This window comes from Danio aesculapii, chromosome 5 (genome assembly GCF_903798145.1).
Source record: "Danio aesculapii chromosome 5, fDanAes4.1, whole genome shotgun sequence".
In the NCBI taxonomy this organism is placed as follows: domain Eukaryota; kingdom Metazoa; phylum Chordata; class Actinopteri; order Cypriniformes; family Danionidae; genus Danio; species Danio aesculapii.
The window spans coordinates 36957680-36971207 of NC_079439.1; the positions used below are offsets into that span (position 1 = coordinate 36957680).

Here is a 13528-nt window from a genome sequence, read left to right on the forward strand (position 1 = left end):
AATCCACGTTCTGTCTAAAAAGGACATTTGGCATGTTTTATTTTTATTTTTTTTACTGATCTCATGTGTTAAGTTGATCTTAAATTCTGCAGTGTAATTAAATTGTCTATTAAAAGCATTTAATGGTTTTTCATGTTTATTTTAAATGTCCAGGCAGAGCCATTTGCTCCAGTAAGGTTAAATGTGAGCATCTTCTTTGAAAAAAATAAGAAATAGAAAATAATAATAATAGTCATTAACCTGCTTTGCTCCTCAAACAGGTTTAACAGTCCCAGTGTGCATTTAGTGTGCGCTCAGTAATAAATGTCACGAGAAACATTTCCACATAACAAAGGCCCAGACCCCTATAAAGTGCGCACTGTGCAGTCTCTCGTAGAGCAGTGGGGCTCATTGATTTTATTGTATTTTTCACCTTCTCTAAACCTATGATATTTATAGGCATCTGTTTTATTTTAATACTAAGTAAAAGTGAGTTGTGATCCCCCGCTCGTATTTGTAGTGCGCTTAGTCCTATTCGGCCGTCCTGGCGCCGTTCCTGTGCCTGTATAATTTAGTCCTGACAGTAAAAGCGCTCAAGGACTTTCCCGAGCGAACTCTCCGTGAAATTACTGCTTACACCGGCAAAACACCGTGACACAGCAAGCTCTCCCCGCATTACCTGCGTCCGAGCCCAGGAGAGTACCTGACACGGGAGAAAAGGGCCGTAACTGTACTTTGGAATAAAAGTATTGGTCGTTATGGTGCACACGGGGTGCTACTGTACCAACCGCCGCCTCTGCTGGGACTGTCCTTTGCAAACAAAACGGCGCTAAATCTTATCGCGTGTTCTCAAGGTAGACGGAAAAGTACTCGAGCGGCGGACAGAAATTCCCACCTCCCATTGCCATTACATCTGCTCTTTTATGGATAACACGCGTGCATGTATGACTGGGACCGAATAAAGCCCCGAAGAACAAATCGCGTGCATTTTCGGAAAACTTTTCTCGTTGACGTCTATTAAGAGCCGCCTATGCGTCTCCGGCTGCGATTACATGCGCGTCCGTTTGCTTATTTTTGCTTACACAGTGTCGCGCTGCGCAGCTCACTCGTGTCTGTCTGACTGGAACTTTTTCAAGGATTTCGTCGATGAACTTGTTGCGGTGAGTCCCCTTTAAACCCTCACGGCCTGTGTTGTACTCTGTTTTTAGACTATGGAGGTTCCGGTCGGGCTGGTGGAAGCCTGCGAGTCCCCAGACGCAGTTTTTCACGGACCTTACCAAAGCGTTTTTCAAAACGTGCGCGTCGCGAGAGCGAGCAACCCCGAGAGTTTGGATATTTCTAGCTCCAAGAAGTGCGGCTGCCTACAGGAGAGCTCGTCGAGGGAAATGCGCTTAAGTGAGCTGTCCTCAATCAGAAGAATAATATGCTGCCCCGAAAAAGAGTACGAGAGTGCGAGTTCGGTGATGCAGGCGGCGGCGAGCCGAATTCATTTTCTCAAGAGTTCATCAGGAAGCAAAAGCGACTCGTCTCTGTCATCTAGCGGCTCGGGCCGCACAGACGCCACCGAAAGCAGCGGTAGTCGCGCAGGCTTCCTTCGGGGCGTCGAGAGCGGACAGAAGGGCTGCGGTGCTGTTGAAGTTCACACACGAGAGTTGGGCTCGGGCCGTGACGCAAGTGTGGCGAGTAGTAGTCGCGCGTGCACCACCGCCACCATCACCTCCAGCAGCAGCAGCAGCAGCACCACTACCAGCTGCACCATATCAGAGACAGCGCGAGAGTTGTGCAAAGCCGTGTCCGTGTCTTTGGGCTTAGCTATGGAGTCCAGCGAACTGGGCGAGGTGGGACCGCACCATGCACCGCCGCCACCGCCCCTGACCACTGAAAGTAGTAGTGAGGAGATCTATTTGTACGGAATGCCTTTGCTCGACTGCTCAGTGAGCGAACGGGAGGCAGGAAGGAAAGACCGAGAGTACGCTCTCGCGGCGGGACGAGACAGAGGCGAAGAGCTCCGAGGCAGAGACAAAGTGCTCGGGATGCTTAAAAGTGGCGACCTGGAGCAGCTAGCAGGTGAGGTGACGACCTTGCAGTGCAGCAACGCTTCTCGAGCGAACTTGACCGCGGATGTGCAGGAGGTGCATGAGTTCGGCAGCCTGTCCGGGGACATTGCCAACCTGAGTTCAGAAGATACGGCAGCGCAGACAGCACCGGATATGGACGGACCGCGAGCGGCTTCGTGCCAGTTCGAACAACTGTTGCCCGCGAGCATGACCCATTATGTCCACCCGGAGCTCGAAAACGGACCGAGCCATAGCTTCGTAAAATCCACGGCGATGTCTGGGGAGTTTGCGGGGCCCATGGAGGATTACACGAATCTCTATAATGTCAGAATCAAGACCGAGATGATGCCCCGTGATCTGAATGACACCTGGGCGTACCCGCATAGGTACGCCGAGGACTCTAACGGCCACTACGGGCCTCCAAAGCAGAGGACACCTTATGCTGCTGCCCACGAACCCCCGTTTATCTGCAACCCCTACGAATACGGCCGAAGTACGGCTCTGGTTCCGCGGGAGCGACCTCCGCACGAGCAGTGGTACCCGGGTGGGATGCTGACCCGTCCTCCGTACCCTAACGTGCCTGGCGTGAAAAACGAGGTGGGCGAATGGCTGGATGTAACATCGTTCACGGATGGCAGGTAAGAGGCGGCTCTGCTGCGTTTTATTTGCTCTGCGCCACAACCAATTTATTTAGTTTAAAAGTTTATTTCCAGATCTGCATGCGCGCTTTAAAATTATAGCGCGCGCATTCGCACCTCTCCAAAACGGGACAAGAGTTTTTCCAACATAAAGAAATGCTTATTTGCATTTATATTTACTCTATGTATTTACTCTATGAGTGCATAACCGAAATGAATAATACACAGTGCACAGGGTTTATAGAAAATAGCAAAACAGAAACATAGAGTACATAAAATTCTTTAAGGAAATTTCAAAGCCAGGGATTACCCAGACAGATTTTCCGTCACTTCGAGGACCCGCAGAATAATCATAAGTATATCTTGATAACGTGACAACTTTAATTAAACTATATATATATATATATATATATATATATATATATATATATATATATACTCATATATTATATACTCATTACATATTATATATTCATTAGCTTAGATATGCCCTTTTAAATAGTTTTATTCATATGTTATATATTTTATAGAACAAGGTTTTCTTTAAATCCTCTCTATGGACCCCTTGTAGTATTTTTTCACGAGGGTCTGTCTTGGTCTTCTATGCAGTTTTAGTTCTGTATAGATTTTTTGTATATATACGTCATGAATGGATCAGGATAAGTAATGATTTAGGACTGTTTTGTTTGCTTGGAATTAAATGTATAATTCCTGGAGGAAGCGCTAATTTGCTTGAAATGCATCTCTTTGTGTTTGCAGCCAAGTTAACTAGTACACAGAGACAGCTGTACGCATTAACACAAACTTGTAGTCTTTAACACACAGGCCAGCCTCCTCCCTCAGGGTTGCTGGGTTCCAGGGATACTGCGATCAAGGCAACCCCACACGGTTGTGTCCAACACAAAAGACACTGTGCCAAGAGCCTCAATCCTTGAATCTCCCTGTATTCTTGTTCCATTCCTGAGTCATTCACACATTTAATAACTCACAGACTAAATATGGAAGGGGCACACTTAGTTTTACACACCAACACGCAGGTCCAACTGTCATGTTATCCATTTCAAATAACATGCAAACGCATTGCTTAAAATGACAGTTTTAGCATTAATTACTTTTATTTTATTAGATCGCTTTGATATGCCACTTTGTCATAATTTGTGATTTTACTCTTTAAGTATTATTCTAATTTGGATTTACTTTGCAACAATTTGTTTGAAGCAAAACTTTATCTTAAACTAACTATCCTGAAATTAGAAACAGTGACCTGTTTCTGCATTTGTCAAAAGAACCTGAGAGAACTCTTGCTGTTTCAATCTCAGAAATAGTTAAACAAGCGTTTTGATCAAGGCTAGTGTATATGGTGTGTGTGTGTGTGTTTTCCTGAAAGGAATTTGAGCTTAGTTGTGTGTTTAACCTTTGATTCTTTGGGGTTTGAGTTGGAAACAGAACCACTTGATCTTTGTGAAAAAGCATGGAGTCGGACACGAGACCGAGCGTGAAACTAACACACGCAGACCCAAATAATTAGACAAAGTGTGAGAGTCTTTTTTAAATTAGTCTTGACCTCATATCACACATAATAAATCCCTCGTAAATGAATCCTACAACATGAAGCCACATTTAGGTGGGAAAAAAGTGTACTGGGAATACCTCGACAGCGTTTGATGGCTACACTGTATTTATTTGAGTAGGAATTGTTCGTACTTACATGTACAGTTCACAGTATTAATAGTATGTGGTGATTGCGGTCGTCATGTTGACCACTAGCAGTATTTTAAGGTGATTTTCTTTTCAAAACATTGAAACAAAAGCAAATTTTTTCAGTCTGATCAGTTGGAAAAACACTGAAGATAGATGGGTTAGTGGTACACATGTTCATTTTGATTATACGTCTATGAGTGGGACAGAGAGGGACAAAGGGGGGAGAAAGAAGCAGGGGGAGCAAAAGAGTTTTTGTGTACGTGTGTCTCGGTTATGTAATAATCTGAAGTACACCTTGGTCAAATTCAGTTCTGGTCAAATGGCATTCCAAACAAGGCAAAGGTTCCTTACAAAGCATTCTAGGTAGAACCGTATCAGGGGGCTTGTACCAAGAACCCTGAAAGAGTTCACTGTAGCCCCACCCAGCACTCAGTTCTGAGAACCCTCTGTCCAAGTTCTTATTCTTATTGAAGATTACATGTGTAGTTATAGTGGTCATATTTAAAGTTTGCCTTATGTGCTGTGCAAAACACAGTGCTTAGAACAAGTGATTTCTGTTTTTGTTGGACCGTTCATACACAACAGTAAAATTTATTTTATATTTACTAACGTTCATGTCATTTTGAACCTGTGACTTTCTTTCATCTGTGTAACACAAGATATTTTAAAATATGACCACATAATAAAAGTTTGTGGACTTTCTTAATAATAGTCTTCATATTGACTAAAATAAGTCATACAGGTTTGGAATGAGATTAGGGTGAGTAAATTATGCTGTCAAGCACAATTGTCATAATTTCATTTGCTTGTGTTATTCTTTTTTTGTGATATTTTTTATTTATATTTTATATATGTATATTAATAAAGCTATTTTCTCATATTATAGTTCAAAGTGACCGTGACTGTCAAAGACCAGAAAACACTGATATTTTTGTGAAAAATGAAAATGAAAATCAGATATTATTCTGTGCTCATATGCAATTTCAGGTTAAAAAATGGCACATTTGACTGACAATGTGTGATGGCATTATACTGAAAAGAGGGTGACTTATTAAAAATAAAAAATAATTATACCTAGAATTATACCTGTACAAATAAGCCCCCTTCTAACTAGGACTACAATTTCACTGTGACTGTTAAGTAGATACCTGTACCATTGAGGTCAGCTGAGTGAAAGTCAATGTTTATTGCTCAGGAGAATCTAAAGGAGTTGCTTTAGGTGCCACCTGTGCTGTGTTTTTGTGGAAGTCAATGAAAGAATTATGTGCATGATTTGCTGTGGAAAAGCTTTGACACTGGCTTTTCACTTTGTTTTTGCCCCACAAATGGATGCGAAATTGTATCAAATGCCAATGATGTATACTGAGAGCAATGCTGTTATTCACTCACTCACACGCACACAAGCACACTTGTAAAGCTATAGACCCATAGACGTAAATTTTTATTTATTTATTTTTTTTTTTTTTTACTGTACAGACTGTATATTTTATTTTCATACCCCTAAACTTAACACTCACAGGTTATAATCTGCATGTTTATATTTTCAATACTTCATCAAGTGTGATTTATGAGCTGTTTTCCTCAATCATAACATTTTATGTTCAATCATAACGTTTTTGGTATAATTGTGGTCCCCACAATGTAAGGAATACAAGTTATACCCACCACTATACTTGCTGCCACTGCTATCTACACAAGCATGAGCTCTAATCCAGCATTCTTGCCTTTGGAGATGTTTTTTGTGGCTCTCGTACTTTTATCTACTCTTGTTATGTAGTTTTTCCTTCTTCTGTAATATGCTCTTTTGTTTTTTGGCATTTTTAAATTCACTTTTTTTTCCTCCAAACTGTAAATTAATGTCAGGGAAGGTTCTTTATGCCACTGTGGCAGTGTCTGCGGTGATGCTCATTTTTACTAGTTTTAATAGCAGTTCTTCTTAATAATATTGATTCGCTGTCACAGCCCTTAAATTGAGATCCAATGGAAGGCGATGTGGAGATGAAAAATTACATACAGTGTTGCTGAATAGGTGTTAATGTGTAAATGTGCGCACTTATATTAAGTGCTCATAGACATCACGTCACAACCCTGCATATTCTGAACAAGCCGTCTTTGCAACTCAGCATCAATATAGCCACGGCAGATTTGGAAGGGAGTTTTGGCTTCTGAAAATAGAAATATAAAATACGTCAAATATTTAGTAATCCCTAAATTAAATGAGAACTATCCCGATTTCCATGAACTTGTGTATGGTCTTATTAACCATGTAAATGGGGCATATAATTAATATAAATATAATATAAAAGGTATATAATTAGGTAAAATTCATCATCAAAATGTAATACCTTATTAAAAAATTTTAGTACTGCAAAAGGAAGAGTGGTCAAACGTCCACAAATGTCTTAAAGGGGTCATGAACTAAGAAATCAGCTTTTACTTAAACATTTGATAAATAAGATGTCATCATACTAAAAGAATATTCTGCAAGTTTCAGAGTTCATTTTACTGAAATAACAGCTTTTATTGACAGCAGGCCCAAAAAATACCAGCTCCATAAACGTACCTATGAGGTTAAAGACCACCTCATCTGAAGAATATCAGTGTCTAATTTTGATGTTCTGCCCACCGATTAGTACATGACATGATCAGATCAAGATTCAAGCCACAGGGAAGCAATAAACATGTCGTTGAAGGTCGTAAAATATCGTGCAGTGCCTGGTTGTAGATAAACACTGCCTAATGTTTCCCTCAGAAAATGATGGAGGGGTTATACAAATGATGTAGCACTTTTTTTATCTAGCCATTTATTTATTTACTTATTCATTCAGTCAATGATTTACTTTTCGGTTTAGTCCCTTTTTTAATCTTGAGTTGCCACAGCGGAATGAACCACCAACTTATCCAGCACGTTTTATGCAGCGGACGCCCTTACAGCTGCAACCCATCACTGGAAAACACCCATACACCCTCATTCACACACATACATTACGGACAATTTTAGCTCACCCAATTCACCTGTACCGCATGTCTTTGGACTTGTGGGGGAAACCGGAGCACACAAACACAGGGAGAACATGCAAACTCCACACAGAAATGCTAACTGACCCAGCCAAGGCTCAAACCAGCAACCTTGCTGTGAGGCGACAGCACTACCTACTGCGCCACCGCATAGCCCTTTATTTACTTATTTATTTTGTTTGTTTAATTTTAATTTGTTAGTTTGTTTGTTTATTTATTAAAGTAATATATTCGATTTTTTTATTTTCAAATAAGATATTTAATTATTTTTATTCACATTTTCACATGTATTAATAGCATAGGACGAATAGGCTGTATAGATTATACAGTTATTAATTTCTGAAGGCAACAGATGAGCAGAGACTATAATTTTTTTGTTTATCAGCGCACAGAATAAATTAAAATCAGAAATGGATGACCATCTTTGACCCATTTAAAATACCATATCTTTTCATGGGTTTAATTTTACGGTTGCAAATTGCTGCCGCCTTTACCTGCCACACTTCTGTGAGAGGAACAGTACAATTATTACAATGCAATACATTTATTATTTACAAAATGAGCACTAAGAAGATGCCTACACAAATGTGTTTCACTAATATAATACATGAACAAAATCAAAGAAATAACTGCGTTATTGTTTTCATTTCTGATTCGATTTACATTCAGTGTTTTAAGAAGAAAATGCTGCTTTTTTGTTTTAGATGTTATTGTGAGCTTATAAAAATATTCTAAAAAACTTTACAGTAGTGAATGATTTATTTTTCCCATTTGTACTATCAAAATTGCTAAATATTTTAAAGGTCTGAAAGGTCTTAGACCCATGCACACATAGTATTTCATTTATATAGTAAAACCTGACATAGTAGCTTGATCACGTTCAAAAGCAATATGCTAAAATCTTACTTGTCCTAACTTGAGATTGTCATGGGATGTCACATTTCACACCGGTAAAATTCAAAAGTGAAAGCAAGCCATTCAAAAGCACACCTGTCCTTTTGACGGAAGTTTTGTGAACACAGATGCATTCAATTGCAAGCGTCGACGAGAGTTGTTTTACTATGCAGAATTGTGATCCAATCATAGCAGTAGGTGTTTTTACCAAACCGTCAGAGCGGACCACCCTTACAATCTGTGTGTCTCGTGAAAAAGGTTATTATAAGGTTATACTAACTTATTGACTTTATTTTTAAAGCATGAGCATCTTAAGTGGACCTCAGACAATATGAAATGTAAAAAGAAAGTTCATGAGCACTTTAAATAATACAGGATGTTTTGAAGAATGCTTACCAGAAATTTTTATATTGTTTTGAGGGTGAAAAATATATGTGGTCTTACAAGTCCTGATTCTAAAACAAACCCAAAGCATTTGACATAGTTTTCTGGCTCTTAGAGCATAAATGAAAGCTGCTGCATTCTGTAAAATTTCCGTGTGTATGTTTGTTTTTAGATTATTTTAATCATTTAAGCATAGGAGCTAAAAAGGCAATGCATAAATGCGCCCATAGACCCTCCTCTAAGAAATCAGAAAGTGTAAACAAGTGTAAACAAGAAAACCGCCTTTGTTCATTTGTGATCCAGTCAACGTATAATTTTGAATTTGTGACGTGTAAAAAATACAGGTTTAAAATGTTATTTGTTATCCTAGTGGTAACGTTATAAGTGAAATGGATTGTGTATGCCATTTTTTAAAACCGCCACATTTAAGGTCTGATTTATTTTAAAATTAGTGATCTTCACTGCCTGATAGATGTACGATATAAAGTGGGTCTCAGATTGGACAAGAAGCACTACATTAAATTCCATTTCTTGGAATCCGCTGATCCGGCACTAGAGGTCTTTCATCTCGTTTTAGGCTTCAACAACTAAATGAATGCTTAAGTCTATTTAACTGAATGTATTGTAATCACATTACAACATCGATGCTGTAAAAAGAACCTTATGAAATTGAAAATAGTCACATTAAAGGTGCAGTATGCAAGTTTGACACCCAGTGGTTGAACTAGGTATTGCACTCCTGGATCAAAACAAATGCAAGAGCTGGTTGCCAGATTGAGGACAGGAGCGAGTGATTTAAACAGGGTTCTAAATAAATGCAACGGCACCCGATAGAAGGAATATTTTCCTTATTTAAAGGAATTTTTGTCCTAACCAACACCTCGAATTGATATATTAGAAAGGGCTTCTATTTCTCACAGGTGAACAACAGAAAACTATCACATTGATCAACTCAGGTACATCTCATGTGCTTTATTCAGTGTTAAATGCTAGTAATGAGAGTTTGAATGCCATTTTACAGTACATTTATTGCCATATACTGAAAGCAGCAGCAGATAGTTCACCTCAGATCTTAAAAATAAAATAAACCTTTTGAAATTGAACTTTAGAACTAAACACATATGAGTGATTCTGCATGTACAATTAATAATGTTAAAGAGGGTTAATGTATTAAATAAATTATAAACCTCACCATTTCGTTAGTGAGTGCATATTCTGTGCTTCTGAATGTTTTTAAATTTCTGTCGTGTTCCATCTGGTGCAACTTTCTTATCACTGCATATCTCGTCATGAAGCGTGTTATTAGAACACATGGTTACAATGTAACCTGATGTTTACATTGGTAATATTTATACCATTTGCTAATTAATAACCTCATGAGGAACTGAATATGCGCCTCATTTCTGAGTCTGCTACTGTCCACAGGAGGTCGCATAAAGTCACAGCTTTCAAAGCCTTTATGAATGAATTAATGAAATACGTGGATTTCCACCAAGGCAACCCAGGGTGCTGAAATATAATTGGCTAAACTGGCATTGGGCAGGTTAATATTACCAAAACAAAGACCATGTTCCGGCACGGAAAACACATTTACAAAGCAAAATATCTGACTTCAGCACTGTTTTCAGATAAACAAGTCTGTTCACTTGCATGTTCACTTAAATATCTGCAAACTTATTATGATGTTTTTATGCTTTAGAAGAGTCAAAAATTTACATACAGCACCTTTAAGCTTTCACCTGAGTTTTATGATTGGCGGAAAAACACTAGCTGTGCATATAGCCCATTGTACTATAACATGAATGTGACGTTTAGGAAGCAGCTGTTGCTGAGTGTAGAACATTTTTATTAATTTCCCATAAGTGTGTTTAGTTGGTTTGGATCAGAAAATTTCTATATATCTTACCTAATTGGAGTAAGGTAATTACTCAAAACATTTTTCTACAGAAAAACAAACAAACTGTAGAAGTTAGCAAATCAACCAAGTTATTAAAATCTACATTTTATGTAAATCACCATTGAAAAGTACTAAATTATTTATAAAAAATAGATGATTGCTTTGAAAGACTAGCCACAAGTTTCACTTTCAAATATTGCAGGAGTCAAGACAAGTTATTTTCTTAAAGATTGATGTCTCTGGAATGTTTTCTGTTATCGAACTTGCATTTTATTTTAGCCAAACACAATTTTCCAAAGTTATAGATACATCAAAAAGGAGAAGCTTTGATATCCATGCGGACATCTTTCTCATATATGATGATTTAAATGTCATTGTATTCTTTAGCTAATTTGACAAGTGTGGGCGACATTTGCTTCAGAGCGTTGCAACAAAAAAATGACTCCACTCATCATGCAGTCAAATATTGGCTTAAATGATGAAAAAAGCCTTGGCAGCCACTAATCAAGAGGAGATAATCCATATCAAAGGCTGCAGTCTGCTTTTATCCTAGTTGGTAAGATGGTTCTGACATATACCTTTAGCTCAGTACAAATGGGAGCATTTGTTCCAGCAGCAGACATCTGATGTCTTTTTTTAACACTAAAAAAGGAATAAAACGTCTTTTCGTTAAGAGGTTATAAATTTTAACCTGGCTGTTTAGGGTTGTAGTTTACAAATGTGATGTTATTGTGTGTGGCTTGCCATATGCTCCTTTCTGTCTCTATTAGTTTGTTTATTTTGTTGTGTGTGTTTTTTGAGGTTGATTCACCAGTTATAGTATATGACGGTCAAACACTTAAATCAGCAAATCTATTTAGATGTGTTGTTTAACCAGATTTAGAGAGGCCAATATCATTCTCTCCCTCCTTGGCTGACTTCTCTACCTGCATGTCTATGCCGAACTCGGTGCACCTTACCTGTGAAAAGAAGCCAAAAAGCCAGGGGGAAACAGGGAGGTCTTGCTGTTATGATCAAACTCTCGCTGGTGGCAAAAAAAATCTCTTCTGATCTTATTTGGTCACTCCAAATCATGATGTACAGTAGATCTTAGGCATTTGTCATATGGTGTCTATCGTATCCTGTTTGATCAGGCGTATGTGTGCTCCACTCACTGTGTTTGATTGGCCCTGCGTGGGTAAGAATAGCTTTGGTCAATCCAAGATGAGCTGTGTGAATAAGGCTTGTATCCTTAAAGGTGCCATATAATAAAAATCTGGATAATAAAAGTGCAGTACGTGGAAATGGCTATACTGTGAGACTTATACACCATTGTTTCCTTGTGCTCACATAAATCGAGTAAGTGTAAAATTCAGGTGAAAAACAGAACAATCAGAACACAATACAGACTGTTACGTTGTACATGGGCCTATTCATTAGCACAGAGGGAAGAAATTAGCAGAAGAAAAATCTAATTTTCCTGGTGGATTAAAGATTCAAATCAGTCAGTCAAATGTCAGTTAAGTTGAAAAATTTTACAAGGTATCTACTCAATTTGTTAAAATATTTTTTTAGACAAGAAGAATGATTATTTAGCATGAGTTTATTTCAAAGTGCATTGTGTTATGTGTTTGTGAGTGAGAGAGCAGGCTGAGTGACTGAGCTGCGGGAGCATCAGAGAAGAGCTCATTTATATTCGCAACCTTTCCAAATATGGTAAATATGGAGCTTCTGATTCTAGGGATAATTCCTCCATTTATAATAGAGCATATAAAACTGTTTCTGGAGAATTTTTTAAATGACCTAAACCACATCTCTACCATGTAGATATCAGAACGTTTTATTTTATTGAATCAATGCACTATATAGCACCTTTAACAATTTCTTTACTTCGTGTTCTCTGTATTTACTATTCATTATGGAAACCTGGTTTACTGCTGAAGAAATTAATCTGTTCATATACATTTTTAAATTTCCTGTGAACAATAGGAATGGGATGAAGATTGGCAAGAGAATATTTTTTTGCTGAGCCTTTAAAACAGATACATATAACAGTTTTGAACTTCAACTCCTGTCTCTGGGCTCTGTTAATCGACTGGTCTGTTGACCTCAAAAATCTCATAAAGACTTTCTTGCTGATTTTTAAATGTTATTATAATTTGGATTCCTAAATTGTTTGTTTTTTGGCAGACTTACTAATTTGGTTTTTAATCCTTGGAGATTTATATGTTCCTGTGGGCTGTCCCTGTAACTTTCCAAGGACTACATTAGTCTTATAGGGCCTGTTTACACTTGGTCACTTTATGTGTTTTTTCTGATCTGATGGCTCTCTGATTTGTAAAAAACAGTTTACATTTACACTTGACCACATAAATGTGTCGCTGCTAATACGCAAATTTAATTTGCTTACGTTGACAAAGGTGTACTCACACTTGGCACGGTTGCCTTGATTCCCCCCCCCCCCCCCCCTTGACCTGCACTCACACTGTATTTTACCTTCCGAGCCCAAGCATGCTTACGTCATCGATGAACTGACTGTTCAGTTAGGATGAGAAGTGCTCTCGCTCCGAACAATGGAGATTGCTTTAGTTATATTGTTTAATATTATTTTAAGCCAATTGGGATAATTGATAATTGTAGGAAATAATTCCAAAAGGCAGTTGACTGTGTAAAGCCACAGAAAACAAAACAAACGTATGATGTATATGCTGAGTACAGCGGCTAATCAGCCGGAATCAGCTGAGGTGACGAGACAGCGAGACCTTGCTGTCACTCAAGTGGCCACGCCCTTAATTATGCAGACTTAATAAAACTTAATAAAAATGAAACGGATGAGTTAAAAAAAAATTCACCCTATGAACAAAAACCATCTTTTGTACCAGGCTGTAAACATGTTTTATCAGCTGTAAAATTGGTAGGGGAAATATAGCACAATATGAAGCCTTCTACTTATGATCCTGCTGTTTTATCAAACCACAGGG

At 38.4% G+C, this 13528-nt stretch overlaps 1 protein-coding gene across 1 annotated transcript in view; it reads left to right on the forward strand.

Annotated features, from left to right (window-relative positions):
• The first annotated feature begins 553 nt into the window (after nt 1–553).
• Nucleotides 554–13528, forward strand: part of ar (androgen receptor) — a 126900-nt gene continuing 113925 nt past the window's right edge. The window contains exon 1 of the mRNA XM_056458089.1: nt 554–2674. Coding sequence (XP_056314064.1) covers nt 1191–2674 — 1484 coding nt within the window. The 5' untranslated portion in view covers nt 554–1190. The remainder of the gene's footprint in view (nt 2675–13528) is intronic.